Source organism: Oncorhynchus clarkii, chromosome 3, assembly GCF_045791955.1.
Source record: "Oncorhynchus clarkii lewisi isolate Uvic-CL-2024 chromosome 3, UVic_Ocla_1.0, whole genome shotgun sequence".
Classification (NCBI taxonomy): Eukaryota; Metazoa; Chordata; class Actinopteri; order Salmoniformes; family Salmonidae; genus Oncorhynchus; species Oncorhynchus clarkii.
Genome location: NC_092149.1, coordinates 8841940 through 8857327, shown reverse-complemented (window position 1 = coordinate 8857327; position 15388 = coordinate 8841940). Strand labels below are relative to the sequence as shown.

Below are 15388 nucleotides of genomic sequence, written 5' to 3'. Positions count from 1 at the left end.
TGTCCTGTATAAGGCTGAACCTGTGTAATGTCCAACCAGCCTCTCTATCTGTCCTGTATAAGGCTGAACCTGTGTAATATCCAACCAGCCTCTCTATCTGTCCTCTAACCAACCAGCCTCTCTATCTGTCCTCTATCCAACCAGCCTCTCTATCTGTCCTCTATAAGGCTGAACCTGTGTAATGTCCAACCAGCCTCTCTATCTGTCCTCTAACCAACCAGCCTCTCTATCTGTCCTCTATCCAACCAGCCTCTCTATATGTCCTCTATAAGGCTGAACCTGTGTAATGTCCAACCAGCCTGTCTATCTGTCCTCTATAAGGCTGAACCTGTGTAATATCCAACCAGCCTCTCTATCTGTCCTCTAACCAACCAGCCTCTCTATCTGTCCTCTATCCAACCAGCCTCTCTATATGTCCTCTATAAGGCTGAACCTGTGTAATGTCCAACCAGCCTCTCTGTCTGTCCTGTATAAGGATGAACCCGTGTAATGTCCAACCAGCCTCTCTATCTGTCCTGTATAAGGCTGAACCTGTGTAATGTCCAACCAGCCTCTCTATCTGTCCTGTATAAGGCTGAACCTGTGTAATGTCCAACCAGCCTGTCTATCTGTCCTCTATCCAACCAGCCTGTCTATATGTCCTCTATCCAACCAGCCTGTCTATCTGTCCTGTATAAGGCTGAACCTGTGTAATGTCCAACCAGCCTGTCTATCTGTCCTGTATAAGGCTGAACCTGTGTAATGTCCAACCAGCCTGTCTATCTGTCCTCTATAAGGCTGAACCTGTGTAATGTCCAACCAGCCTGTCTATCTGTCCTGTATAAGGCTGAACCTGTGTAATGTCCAACCAGCCTCTCTATCTGTCCTCTATAAGGCTGAACCTGTGTAATGTCCAACCAGCCTCTCTATCTGTCCTCTATCCAACCAGCCTCTCTATCTGTCCTCTATCCAACCAGGCCTCTCTATCTGTCCTCTATCCAACCAGCCTCTCTATCTGTCCTGTATAAGGCTGAACCTGTGTAATGTCCAACCAGCCTGTCTATCTGTCCTCTATAAGGCTGAACCTGTGTAATATCCAACCAGCCTCTCTATCTGTCCTCTATCCAACCAGCCTCTCTATCTGTCCTCTATAAGGCTGAACCTGTGTAATGTCCAACCAGCCTCTCTATCTGTCCTCTCTAAGGCGGAACCTGTGTAATATCCAACCAGCCTCTCTATCTGTCCTGTATAAGGCTGAACCTGTGTAATATCCAACCAGCCTCTCTATCTGTCCTCTAACCAACCAGCCTCTCTATCTGTCCTCTATCCAACCAGCCTCTCTATATGTCCTCTATAAGGCTGAACCTGTGTAATGTCCAACCAGCCTCTCTGTCTGTCCTGTATAAGGATGAACCTGTGTAATGTCCAACCAGCCTCTCTATCTGTCCTGTATAAGGCTGAACCTGTGTAATGTCCAACCAGCCTGTCTATCTGTCCTCTATCCAACCAGCCTGTCTATCTGTCCTCTATCCAACCAGCCTGTCTATCTGTCCTGTATAAGGCTGAACCTGTGTAATGTCCAACCAGCCTGTCTATCTGTCCTGTATAAGGCTGAACCTGTGTAATGTCCAACCAGCCTGTCTATCTGTCCTCTATAAGGCTGAACCTGTGTAATGTCCAACCAGCCTGTCTATCTGTCCTGTATAAGGCTGAACCTGTGTAATGTCCAACCAGCCTCTCTATCTGTCCTCTATAAGGCTGAACCTGTGTAATGTCCAACCAGCCTGTCTATCTGTCCTGTATAAGGCTGAACCTGTGTAATGTCCAACCAGCCTCTCTATCTGTCCTGTATAAGGCTGAACCTGTGTAATGTCCAACCAGCCTCTCTATCTGTCCTGTATAAGGATGAACCTGTGTAATGTCCAACCAGCCTGTCTATCTGTCCTGTATAAGGCTGAACCTGTGTAATGTCCAACCAGCCTGTCTATCTGTCCTGTATAAGGCTGAACCTGTGTAATGTCCAACCAGCCTCTCTATCTGTCCTGTATAAGGCTGAACCTGTGTAATATCCAACCAGCCTGTCTATCTGTCCTGTATAAGGCTGAACCTGTGTAATGTCCAACCAGCCTCTCTATCTGTCCTGTATAAGGATGAACCTGTGTAATGTCCAACCAGCCTGTCTATCTGTCCTGTATAAGGCTGAACCTGTGTAATGTCCAACCAGCCTCTCTATCTGTCCTGTATAAGGCTGAACCTGTGTAATATCCAACCAGCCTCTCTATCTGTCCTCTAACCAACCAGCCTCTCTATCTGTCCTCTATCCAACCAGCCTCTCTATCTGTCCTCTATAAGGCTGAACCTGTGTAATGTCCAACCAGCCTCTCTATCTGTCCTCTAACCAACCAGCCTCTCTATCTGTCCTCTATCCAACCAGCCTCTCTATATGTCCTCTATAAGGCTGAACCTGTGTAATGTCCAACCAGCCTGTCTATCTGTCCTCTATAAGGCTGAACCTGTGTAATATCCAACCAGCCTCTCTATCTGTCCTCTAACCAACCAGCCTCTCTATCTGTCCTCTATCCAACCAGCCTCTCTATATGTCCTCTATAAGGCTGAACCTGTGTAATGTCCAACCAGCCTCTCTGTCTGTCCTGTATAAGGATGAACCCGTGTAATGTCCAACCAGCCTCTCTATCTGTCCTGTATAAGGCTGAACCTGTGTAATGTCCAACCAGCCTCTCTATCTGTCCTGTATAAGGCTGAACCTGTGTAATGTCCAACCAGCCTGTCTATCTGTCCTCTATCCAACCAGCCTGTCTATATGTCCTCTATCCAACCAGCCTGTCTATCTGTCCTGTATAAGGCTGAACCTGTGTAATGTCCAACCAGCCTGTCTATCTGTCCTGTATAAGGCTGAACCTGTGTAATGTCCAACCAGCCTGTCTATCTGTCCTCTATAAGGCTGAACCTGTGTAATGTCCAACCAGCCTGTCTATCTGTCCTGTATAAGGCTGAACCTGTGTAATGTCCAACCAGCCTCTCTATCTGTCCTCTATAAGGCTGAACCTGTGTAATGTCCAACCAGCCTGTCTATCTGTCCTGTATAAGGCTGAACCTGTGTAATGTCCAACCAGCCTCTCTATCTGTCCTGTATAAGGCTGAATCTGTGTAATGTCCAACCAGCCTGTCTATCTGTCCTGTATAAGGCTGAACCTGTGTAATGTCCAACCAGCCTCTCTATCTGTCCTGTATAAGGATGAACCTGTGTAATGTCCAACCAGCCTGCCTATCTGTCCTGTATAAGGCTGAACCTGTGTAATGTCCAACCAGCCTCTATATCTGTCCTGTATAAGGCTGAACCTGTGTAATATCCAACCAGCCTCTCTATCTGTCCTCTATCCAACCAGCCTCTCTATCTGTCCTCTATAAGGCTGAACCTGTGTAATGTCCAACCAGCCTCTCTATCTGTCCTCTATCCAATCAGCCTCTCTATATGTCCTCTATAAGGCTGAACCTGTGTAATGTCCAACCAGCCTGTCTATCTGTCCTCTATAAGGCTGAACCTGTGTAATGTCCAACCAGCCTCTCTATCTGTCCTCTATAAGGCTGAACCTGTGTAATGTCCAACCAGCCTCTCTATCTGTCCTCTATCCAACCAGCCTCTCTATCTGTCCTCTATCCAACCAGCCTCTCTATCTGTCCTCTATCCAACCAGCCTCTCTATCTGTCCTGTATAAGGCTGAACCTGTGTAATGTCCAACCAGCCTCTCTATCTGTCCTCTATAAGGCTGAACCTGCGTAATGTCCAACCAGCCTCTCTATCTGTCCTCTATAAGGCTGAACCTGTGTAATATCCAACCAGCCTCTCTATATGTCCTCTATCCAACCAGCCTCTCTATCTGTCCTGTATAAGGCTGAACCTGTGTAATGTCCAACCAGCCTCTCTATCTGTCCTCTCTAAGGCGGAACCTGTGTAATATCCAACCAGCCTCTCTATCTGTCCTCTATAAGGCTGAACCTGTGTAATGTCCAACCAGCCTCTCTATCTGTCCTGTATAAGGCTGAACCTGTGTAATGTCCAACCAGCCTCTCTATCTGTCCTCTCTAAGGCTGAACCTGTGTAATGTCCAACCAGCCTGTCTATCTGTCCTCTATAACGCTGAACCTGTAATATCCAACCAGCCTCTCTATCTGTCCTCTATAAGGCTGAACCTGTGTAATGTCCAACCAGCCTCTCTATCTGTCCTCTATAAGGCTGAACCTGTGTAATGTCCAACCAGCCTCTCTATCTGTCCTCTATAAGGCTGAACCTGTGTAATGTCCAACCAGCCTGTCTATCTGTCCTCTATAAGGCTGAACCTGTGTAATATCCAACCAGCCTGTCTATCTGCCCTGTATAAAGCTGAACCTGTGTAATATCCAACCAGCCTGTCTATCTGTCCTGTATAAGGATGAACCTGTGTAATGTCCAACCAGCCTCTCTATCTGTCCTGTATAAGGATGAACCTGTGTAATATCCAACCAGCCTCTCTATCTGTCCTGTATAAGGATGAACCTGTGTAATGTCCAACCAGCCTCTCTATCTGTCCTCTATAAGGCTGAACCTGTGTAATGTCCAACCAGCCTCTCTATCTGTCCTCTATCCAACCAGCCTCTCTATCTGTCCTCTATCCAACCAGCCTCTCTATCTGTCCTCTATCCAACCAGCCTCTCTATCTGTCCTGTATAAGGCTGAACCTGTGTAATGTCCAACCAGCCTGTCTATCTGTCCTCTATAAGACTGAACCTGTGCAATATCCAACCAGCCTCTCTATCTGTCCTCTATAAAGCTGAACCTGTGTAATGTCCAACCAGCCTCTCTATCTGTCCTCTATAAGGCTGAACCTGCGTAATGTCCAACCAGCCTCTCTATCTGTCCTCTATAAGGCTGAACCTGTGTAATATCCAACCAGCCTCTCTATCTGTCCTCTATCCAACCAGCCTCTCTATCTGTCCTCTATAAGGCTGAACCTGTGTAATGTCCAACCAGCCTCTCTATCTGTCCTCTCTAAGGCGGAACCTGTGTAATATCCAACCAGCCTCTCTATCTGTCCTCTATAAGGCTGAACCTGTGTAATGTCCAACCAGCCTCTCTATCTGTCCTCTATAAGGCTGAACCTGTGTAATATCCAACCAGCCTCTCTATCTGTCCTCTATCCAACCAGCCTCTCTATCTGTCCTCTATAAGGCTGAACCTGTGTAATATCCAACCAGCCTCTCTAAGGCGGAACCTGTGTAATATCCAACCAGCCTCTTTATCTGTCCTCTATCCAACCGGCCTCTCTATCTGTCCTCTATAGGTTGAACCTGTGTAATATCCAACCAGCCTCTCTATCTGTCCTGTGTAGATTGTCTGTCCTGTGTAGATTGTCTGTCCTGTGTAGATTGTCTGTCCTGTGTAGATTGTCTGTCCTGTGTAGATTGTCTGCCCTGTGTAGATTGTCTGCCCTGTGTAGATTGTCTGTCCTGTGTAAATAGCTCATGGTACAGAATGTCCAACGGGGTGTGTGTGTGTGTGTGTGTGTGTGTTCTACCTGTTGCCTGCTGCTCCTCTTCTGAGGCTGGTGGAGGATCCATGTACTGAAGACTGGATCCAGGTTCACAGCAATGCCCTGGACGCTGACCAGGAACACAGCACCTACAGACAACACATACAGAACAGCAGGTTACCCACAATGCCCTGAACGCTGACCAGGAACACAGCACCTACAGACAACACATACAGAACAGCAGGTTCACCACAATGCCCTGAACGCTGACCAGGAACACAGCACCTACAGACAACCCATACAGAACAGCAGGTTCACCACTATGCCCTGAACGCTGACCAAGAACACGGCCCAAGTAAGGTTGTGAATCAGGTAACCATGTTCCTACTACCAGGCAGTAACCATGTTCCTACTGCCAGGTGGTAACCATGTTCCTACTGCCAGGTGGTAACCATGTTCCTACTGCCAGGTGGTAACCATGTTCCTACTGCCAGGTGGTAACCATGTTCCTACTGCCAGGTGGTAACCATGTTCCTACTGCCAGGTAGTAACCATGTTCCTACTGCCAGGTGGTAACCATGTTCCTACTGTCAGGTAGTAACCATGTTCCTACTGCCAGGTGGTTACCATGTTCCTACTGCCAGGTAGTAACCATGTTCCTACTGCCAGGTAGTAACCATGTTCCTACTGTCAGGTAGTAACCATGTTCCTACTGCCTGGTGGTAACCATGTTCCTACTGCCAGGTAGTAACCATGTTCCTACTGCCAGGTGGTAACCATGTTCCTACTGTCAGGTAGTAACCATGTTCCTAGTGCCAGGTAGTAACCATGTTCCTACTGCCTGGTGGTTACCATGTTCCTACTGTCAGGTAGTAACCATGTTCCTACTGCCTGGTGGTAACCATGTTCCTACTGCCTGGTGGTTACCATGTTCCTACTGTCAGGTAGTAACCATGTTCCTACTGTCAGGTAGTAACCATGTTCCTACTGTCAGGTAGTAACCATGTTCCTACTGTCAGGTAGTAACCATGTTCCTACTGCCAGGTGGTTACCATGTTCCTACTGCCAGGTAGTAACCATGTTCCTACTGCCAGGTAGTAACCATGTTCCTACTGTCAGGTAGTAACCATGTTCCTACTGCCTGGTGGTAACCATGTTCCTACTGCCAGGTAGTAACCATGTTCCTACTGCCAGGTGGTAACCATGTTCCTACTGTCAGGTGGTAACCATGTTCCTACTGTCAGGTAGTAACCATGTTCCTAGTGCCAGGTAGTAACCATGTTCCTACTGCCTGGTGGTTACCATGTTCCTACTGTCAGGTAGTAACCATGTTCCTACTGCCTGGTGGTAACCATGTTCCTACTGCCTGGTGGTTACCATGTTCCTACTGTCAGGTAGTAACCATGTTCCTACTGTCAGGTAGTAACCATGTTCCTACTGTCAGGTAGTAACCATGTTCCTACTGTCAGGTGGTAACCATGTTCCTACTGCCAGGTGGTAACCATGTTCCTACTGCCAGGTAGTAACCATGTTCCTAATGTCAGGTAGTAACCATGTTCCTACTGCCAGGTAGTAACCATGTTCCTACTGCCAGGTGGTAACCATGTTCCTACTGTCAGGTAGTAACCATGTTCCTACTGCCAGGTAGTAACCATGTTCCTACTGCCTGGTGGTAACCATGTTCCTACTGTCAGGTAGTAACCATGTTCCTACTGTCAGGTAGTAACCATGTTCCTACTGCCAGGTGGTAACCATGTTCCTACTGTCAGGTAGTAAGCATGTTCCTACTGTCAGGTGGTTACCATGTTCCTACTGCCAGGTAGTAACCATGTTCCTACTGTCAGGTAGTTACCATGTTCCTACTGCCAGGTGGTAACCATGTTCCTACTGCCAGGTAGTAACCATGTTCCTACTGCCTGGTGGTAACCATGTTCCTACTGTCAGGTAGTAACCATGTTCCTACTGTCAGGTAGTAACCATGTTCCTACTGCCTGGTGGTAACCATGTTCCTACTGCCTGGTGGTAACCATGTTCCTACTGTCAGGTAGTAACCATGTTCCTACTGCCAGGTGGTAACCATGTTCCTACTACCAGATAGTAACCATGTTCCTACTGCCAGGTGGTTATCCTGTTCCTACTGTCAGGTAGTAACCATGTTCCTACTGCAAGGTAGTAATCATGTTCCTACTGTCAGGTAGTAACCATGTTCCTACTGCCTGGTGGTAACCATGTTCCTACTGCCTGGTGGTAACCATGTTCCTACTGTCAGGTAGTAACCATGTTCCTACTGCCAGGTGGTAACCATGTTCCTACTACCAGATAGTAACCATGTTCCTACTGCCTGGTGGTTACCATGTTCCTACTGTCAGGTAGTAACCATGTTCCTACTGTCAGGTAGTAACCATGTTCCTACTGCCAGGTAGTAACCATGTTCCTACTGCCAGGTGGTAACCATGTTCCTACTGTCAGGTAGTAACCATGTTCAGCCTTTGAGGACACAGTGAATATCTCATCTAGTCCCAGGTAGTAACCATGTTCAGCCTTTGAGGACACAGTGAATATCTCTTCTAGTCCCAGGTCGTAACCATGTTCCTGTGTTCAGCCTCTGAGGACACAGTGAATATCTCATCTAGTCCCAGGTAGTAACCATGTTCAGCCTCTGAGGACACAGTGAATATCTCATCTAGTCCCAGGTAGTAACCATGTTCAGCCTCTGAGGACACAGTGAATATCTCATCTAGTCCCAGGTAGTAACCATGTTCCTGTGTTCAGCCTTTGAGGACACAGTGAATATCTCATCTAGTCCCAGGTAGTAACCATGTTCCTGTGTTCAGCCTTTAAGGACACAGTGTATATCTCATCTAGTCCCAGGTCGTAACCATGTTCCTGTGTTCAGCCTCTGAGGACACAGTGAATATCTCATCTAGTCCCCAGTAGTAACCATGTTCAGCCTCTGAGGACACAGTGTATATCTCATCTAGTCCCAGGTCGTAACCATGTTCCTGTGTTCAGCCTTTGAGGACACAGTGAATATCTCATCTAGTCCCAGGTAGTAACCATGTTCAGCCTCTGAGGACACAGTGAATATCTCATCTAGTCCCAGGTAGTAACCATGTTCAGCCTCTGAGGACACAGTGTATATCTCATCTAGTCCCAGGTAGTAACCATGTTCAGCCTCTGAGGACACAGTGTATATCTCATCTAGTCCCAGGTAGTAACCATGTTCAGCCTTTGAGGACACAGTGAATATCTCATCTAGTCCCAGGTAGTAACCATGTTCAGCCTTTGAGGACACAGTGAATATCTCATCTAGTCCCCGGTAGTAACCATGTTCAGCCTCTGAGGACACAGTGAATATCTCATCTAGTCCCAGGTAGTAACCATGTTCCTGTGTTCAGCCTTTGAGGACACAGTGTATATATCATCTAGTCCCAGGTAGTAACCATGTTCCTGTGTTCAGCCTTTGAGGACACAGTGAATATCTCATCTAGTCCCCGGTAGTAACCATGTTCAGCCTCTGAGGACACAGTGAATATCTCATCTAGTCCCAGGTAGTAACCATGTTCCTGTGTTCAGCCTTTGAGGACACAGTGTATATCTCATCTAGTCCCAGGTAGTAACCATGTTCCTGTGTTCAGGCTTTGAGGACACAGTGAATATCTCATCTAGTCCCAGGTAGTAACCATGTTCCTGTGTTCAGCCTTTGAGGACACAGTGAATATCTCATCTAGTCCCAGGTAGTAACCATGTTCCTGTGTTCAGCCTTTGAGGACACAGTGAATATCTCATCTAGTCCCAGGTAGTAACCATGTTCAGCCTCTGAGGACACAGTGAATATCTCATCTAGTCCCAGGTAGTAACCATGTTCCTGTGTTCAGCCTTTGAGGACACAGTGAATATCTCATCTAGTCCCAGGTAGTAACCATGTTCCTGTGTTCAGCCTTTGAGGACACAGTGAATATCTCATCTAGTCCCAGGTAGTAACCATGTTCCTGTGTTCAGCCTTTGAGGACACAGTGTATATCTAATCTAGTCCCAGGTAGTAACCATGTTCCTGTGTTCAGCCTTTGAGGACACAGTGTATATCTCATCTAGTCCCAGGTAGTAACCATGTTCCTGTGTTCAGCCTTTGAGGACACAGTGAATATCTCATCTAGTCCCAGGTAGTAACCATGTTCAGCCTCTGAGGACACAGTGTATATCTAATCTAGTCCCAGGTAGTAACCATGTTCCTGTGTTCAGCCTTTGAGGACACAGTGAATATCTCATCTAGTCCCAGGTAGTAACCATGTTCCTGTGTTCAGCCTTTGAGGACACAGTGAATATCTCATCTAGTCCCAGGTAGTAACCATGTTCCTGTGTTCAGCCTTTGAGGACACAGTGTATATCTCATCTAGTCCCAGGTAGTAACCATGTTCCTGTGTTCAGCCTTTGAGGACACAGTGAATATCTCATCTAGTCCCAGGTAGTAACCATGTTCCTGTGTTCAGCCTTTGAGGACACAGTGAATATCTCATCTAGTCCCAGGTAGTAACCATGTTCCTGTGTTCAGCCTTTGAGGACACAGTGTATATCTCATCTAGTCCCAGGTAGTAACCATGTTCCTGTGTTCAGCCTTTGAGGACACAGTGTATATCTCATCTAGTCCCAGGTAGTAACCATGTTCCTGTGTTCAGCCTTTGAGGACACAGTGTATATCTCATCTAGTCCCAGGTAGTAACCATGTTCAGCCTCTGAGGACACAGTGTATATCTCATCTAGTCCCAGGTAGTAACCATGTTCCTGTGTTCAGCCTTTGAGGACACAGTGTATATCTCATCTAGTCCCAGGTAGTAACCATGTTCCTGTGTTCAGCCTCTGAGGACACAGTGAATATCTCATCTAGTCCCAGGTAGTAACCATGTTCCTGTGTTCAGCCTTTGAGGACACAGTGTATATCTCATCTAGTCCCAGGTAGTAACCATGTTCCTGTGTTCAGCCTTTGAGGACACAGTGTATATCTCATCTAGTCCCAGGTAGTAACCATGTTCCTGTGTTCAGCCTCTGAGGACACAGTGAATATCTCATCTAGTCCCAGGTAGTAACCATGTTCCTGTGTTCAGCCTTTGAGGACACAGTGTATATCTCATCTAGTCCCAGGTAGTAACCATGTTCCTGTGTTCAGCCTTTGAGGACACAGTGAATATCTAATCTAGTCCCAGGTAGTAACCATGTTCAGCCTCTGAGGACACAGTGAATATCTCATCTAGTCCCAGGTAGTAACCATGTTCCTGTGTTCAGCCTTTGAGGACACAGTGTATATCTCATCTAGTCCCAGGTAGTAACCATGTTCCTGTGTTCCGCCTTTGAGGACACAGTGAATATCTCATCTAGTCCCAGGTAGTAACCATGTTCCTGTGTTCAGCCTTTGAGGACACAGTGTATATCTCATCTAGTCCCAGGTAGTAACCATGTTCAGCCTCTGAGGACACAGTGTATATCTCATCTAGTCCCAGGTAGTAACCATGTTCAGCCTCTGAGGACACAGTGTATATCTCATCTAGTCCCAGGTAGTAACCATGTTCCTGTGTTCAGCCTTTGAGGACACAGTGAATATCTCATCTAGTCCCAGGTAGTAACCATGTTCCTGTGTTCAGCCTTTGAGGACACAGTGAATATCTCATCTAGTCCCAGGTAGTAACCATGTTCCTGTGTTCAGCCTTTGAGGACACAGTGAATATCTCATCTAGTCCCAGGTAGTAACCATGTTCCTGTGTTCAGCCTTTGAGGTAGCCATGTGTTCAAAGTGTGTCCCACAAAGCCAAGAATAACATTTCCTCTTGATAAATCTCTATGAAACTCAAGACTTTCAGGAGGTTTAGTTTATTCTTAACTAATAATCTTTAGCAACAATATGTGGCTGAGGTAATGCCAGGGGATGGTATTGATAATGACTAGCATGCCGTGGGGATTAGGGAGAGGGCTCTGGCGTGCCGTGGAATGTCTCGGAATAACGATGAAGAGAACGCAGCGGAACATCTGATGAGCCTGGGGAGTTCAGAGGGGCTTTGGCGCTCTCCGGTTATTTCTGTTTCAGCCCTGAGCGGGGGAGGGGGGTGTAACGGTGTATCAGACTGAGGGTGGGGGGTAAACGGTGTATCAGACTGAGGGTGGAGGGGGGGGGGGTTAACGGTGTATCAGACTGAGGTTGGGGGGGTTACAGTGTATCAGACTGAGGGTGGGGGGGGGTAACGGTGTATCAGACTGAGGGTGGGGGGTAACGGAGTATCAGACTGAGGGTGGGGGGGGGGGTAACGGTGTATCAGACTGAGGGTGGGGGGGGTAACGGTGTATCAGACTGAGGGTGGGGGGGGTAACGGTGTATCAGACTGAGGCTGGGGGGTAACGGTGTATCAGACTGAGGGTGGGGGGGTAACGGAGTATCAGACTGAGGGTGGGGGGGTAACGGTGTATCAGACTGAGGGTGGGGGGGGTAACGGTGTATCAGACTGAGGGTGGGGGGGTAACGATGTATCAGACTGAGGGTGGGGGGGTAACGGTGTATCAGAGTGAGGGTGGGGGGGTAACGGAGTATCAGACTGAGGGTGGGGGGGGTAACGGAGTATCAGACTGAGGGTGGGGGGGTAACGGAGTATCAGACTGAGGGTGGGGGGGTAACGGAGTATCAGACTGAGGGTGGGGGGGTAATGGAGTATCAGACTGAGAGTGGGGGGGGGTAACGGAGGATCAGACTGAGGGTGGGGGGGTAACGGAGTATCAGACTGAGGGTGGGGGGGTAATGGAGTATCAGACTGAGGGTGGGGGGGGGGTAACGGAGTATCAGACTGAGGGTGGGGGGGGTAACGGAGTATCAAACTGAGAGTGGGGGGGGGGTAACGTAGTATCAGACTGAGGGTGGGGGGGTAACGGTGCATCAGACTGAGGGTGGGGGGGGGTAACGGTGTATCAGACTGAGGGTGGGGGGTAACGGTGTATCAGACTGAGGGTGGGGGGTAACGGTGTATCAGACAGAGGGTGGGGGGTAACGGTGTATCAGACTGGGGGGGTGTAACGGTGTATCAGACTGAGGGGGTTGTGGGTCTGAACTATGTTAATGTTGAGTAACTCTAGGGGACTGATCTATGTTAATGTTGAGTAACTCTAGAGGACTGATCTATGTTAATGTTGAGTAACTCTAGGGGAACTATAGGGGGACTGATCTATGTTAATGTTGAGTAACTCTAGGGGACTGATCTATGTTAATGTTGAGTAACTCTAGGGGAACTATAGGGGGACTGATCTATGTTAATGTTGAGTAACTCTAGGGGACTGATCTATGTTAATGTTGAGTAACTCTAGGGGAACTATAGGGGGACTGATCTATGTTAATGTTGCTCTCTCTCAACGTCCTCCCTCCCATCTCTTTCTCTCCTCTCCCCCTCTCTCTCAATTTCTCCCCTCCCTCCCTCCCTCCCTCCCTCCCTCCCTCCCTCCTTCCATCTCTCCCTCTCTCTCTGTCTCTCTCCCTTCCCTCCCTCCCTCTCTCTGTCTCCCTCCCTCTCTCTCCCTCCCCCCCTCTGTCTCCCTCCCTCTCTCTCCCTCCCCCCCTCTGTCTCCCTCCCTCTCTCTCTCTCCCTCCCCCCCCTCCCTCCCTCCCAGAGGACCCATAACCTCATGCCTGTGGGTTGATCTCCTAGCCTGCTGTAGACCACACTGTGGTTGGGTAATAGGGCTTGGCTGTGTGGGCTGCTGGATGGGGTCCCGCAACTATAAGTGACTTCTCTGCACCAGAGCAGGGCTGTATATATACACTATCTGTCCCAAATGGCACCCTATGCCCTATATAGTGCACTACTATAGACCAGAACCCAATGGCACCCTATTCCCGATATAGTGCACTACTATAGACCATAGCCCTATTCCCTATATAGTGCACTACTATAGACCAGAACCCAATGTCACCCTATTCCCTATATAGTGCACTACTATAGACCAGAACCCAATGGAACCCTATTCCCTATATAGTGCACTACTTTAGACCAGGGCCCTATTCCCTATATAGTGCACTACTTTAGACCAGGACCATATTCCCTATATAGTGCACTACTATAGACCAGAACCCAATGGCACCCTATTCCCTATATAGTGCATTACTATAGATCGGAACCCAATGGAACCCTGTTCCCTATATAGTGCACTACTTTAGACCAGGACCCTATTCCCTATATAGTGCACTACTTTAGACCAGGACCATATTCCCTATATAGTGCACTACTATAGACCAGAACCCAATGGCACCCTATTCCCTATATAGTGCATTACTATAGATCGGAACCCAATGGAACCCTATTCCCTATATAGTGCACTACTTTAGAACAGGACCATATTCCCTATATAGTGCACTACTATAGACCATAACCCAATGGCACACTATTCCCTATATAGTACACTACTTTAGACCAGGGCACATTAGTAAAAGGGTGTAATTCATATAAAAACTCCTCCATGTTCTGTAGTACAGTGAAGATGCATTAGATGGATAAACCCTGGTCCTGGAGACCAGAGGGGCATCCTACCGGTTTCATAAAGCTCGCCAGCTTCATTACAGGTCAGGCCTCATCCATACTACGGCGGTGGATAGCTAGCCAGCTTCATTACAGGTCAGGCCTCATCCGTACTACGACGGTGGATAGCTAGCCAGCTTCATTACAGGTCAGGCCTCATCCGTACTACGACGGTGGATAGCTAGCCAGCTTCATTACAGGTCAGGCCTCATCCGTACTACGACGGTGGATAGCTAGCCAGCTTCATTACAGGTCAGGCCTCATCCGTACTACGACGGTGGATAGCTAGCCAGCTTCATTACAGGTCAGGCCTCATCCGTACTACGACGGTGGATAGCTAGCCAGCTTCATTACAGGTCAGGCCTCATCCGTACTACGACGGTGGATAGCTAGCCAGCTTCATTACAGGTCAGGCCTCATCCGTACTACGACGGTGGATAGCACTCGCCCGCCGGCCTGCCGCTAACTCTAGCAGGCCTCTAACGTGAATGAACGTGGTTTCATGTTGTACGTGGGTCCTGGACTTCTGGACTTCTGGCCTGCTTGCCCTGCCTGCCTGGCTGGCTGGCTGCCTGTCTGGCTGCATGTCTGTCTGGCTTGTTAGGGGAGCAGGGCTAAGAACCCTAAGAGGAGGACGGGGTCAATCAGCCAGTACAGCAGTTGTAGAGGGAGAAGTCCAAGAGATTAGGACCCATCCAGAAGTCCAGGGGGTTAGGACCCATCCAGAAGTCCAAGAGGTTAGGACCCATCCAGAAGTCCAGGGGGTTAGGACCCATCCAGAAGTCCAGAGGGTTAGGACCCATCCAGAAGTTCAGGAGGTTAGGACCCATCCAGAAGTCCAGGACCCATCCAGAAGTCCAGGAGGTTAGGACCCATCCAGAAGTCCAGGACCCATCCAGAAGTCCAGGGGGTTAGGACCCATCCAGAAGTCCAGGACCCATCCAGAAGTCCAGGGGATTAGGACCCATCCAGAAGTCCAGAGGATTAGGACCCATCCAGAAGTCCAGGACCCATCCAGAAGTCCAGGGGATTAGGACCCATCCAGAAGTCCAAGGGATTAGGACCCATCCAGAAGTCCAGGGGATTAGGACCCATCCAGAAGTCCAGGGGATTAGGACCCATCCAGAAGTCCATGGGATTAGGACCCATCCAGAAGTCCAGGGGGTTAGGACCCATCCAGAAGTCCAGGGGATTAGGACCCATCCAGACTTCCAGGACCCATCCATAAATCCAGGGGATTAGGACCCATCCAGAAGTCCAGGGGATTAGTACCCATCCAGAAGTCCAGGAGGTTAGGACCCATCCAGAAGTCCAGGGGATTAGTACCCATCCAGAAGT

General features: G+C 48.4%; 1 protein-coding gene across 1 annotated transcript in view; it reads right to left on the bottom strand.

Annotated features, from left to right (window-relative positions):
- Positions 1–14880, bottom strand: part of LOC139405591 (intermembrane lipid transfer protein VPS13B-like) — a 171628-nt gene extending 156748 nt beyond the window's left edge. Inside the window, exons 1-3 of the mRNA XM_071148003.1 lie at positions 14706–14880; positions 5742–5792; positions 5553–5656 (exon numbers count right to left, since the gene is read on the bottom strand). Of these exons, the coding sequence (XP_071004104.1) occupies positions 5553–5656; positions 5742–5792; positions 14706–14880 (330 nt within the window). The remainder of the gene's footprint in view (positions 1–5552; positions 5657–5741; positions 5793–14705) is intronic.
- Positions 14881–15388: the final 508 nt, after the last annotated feature.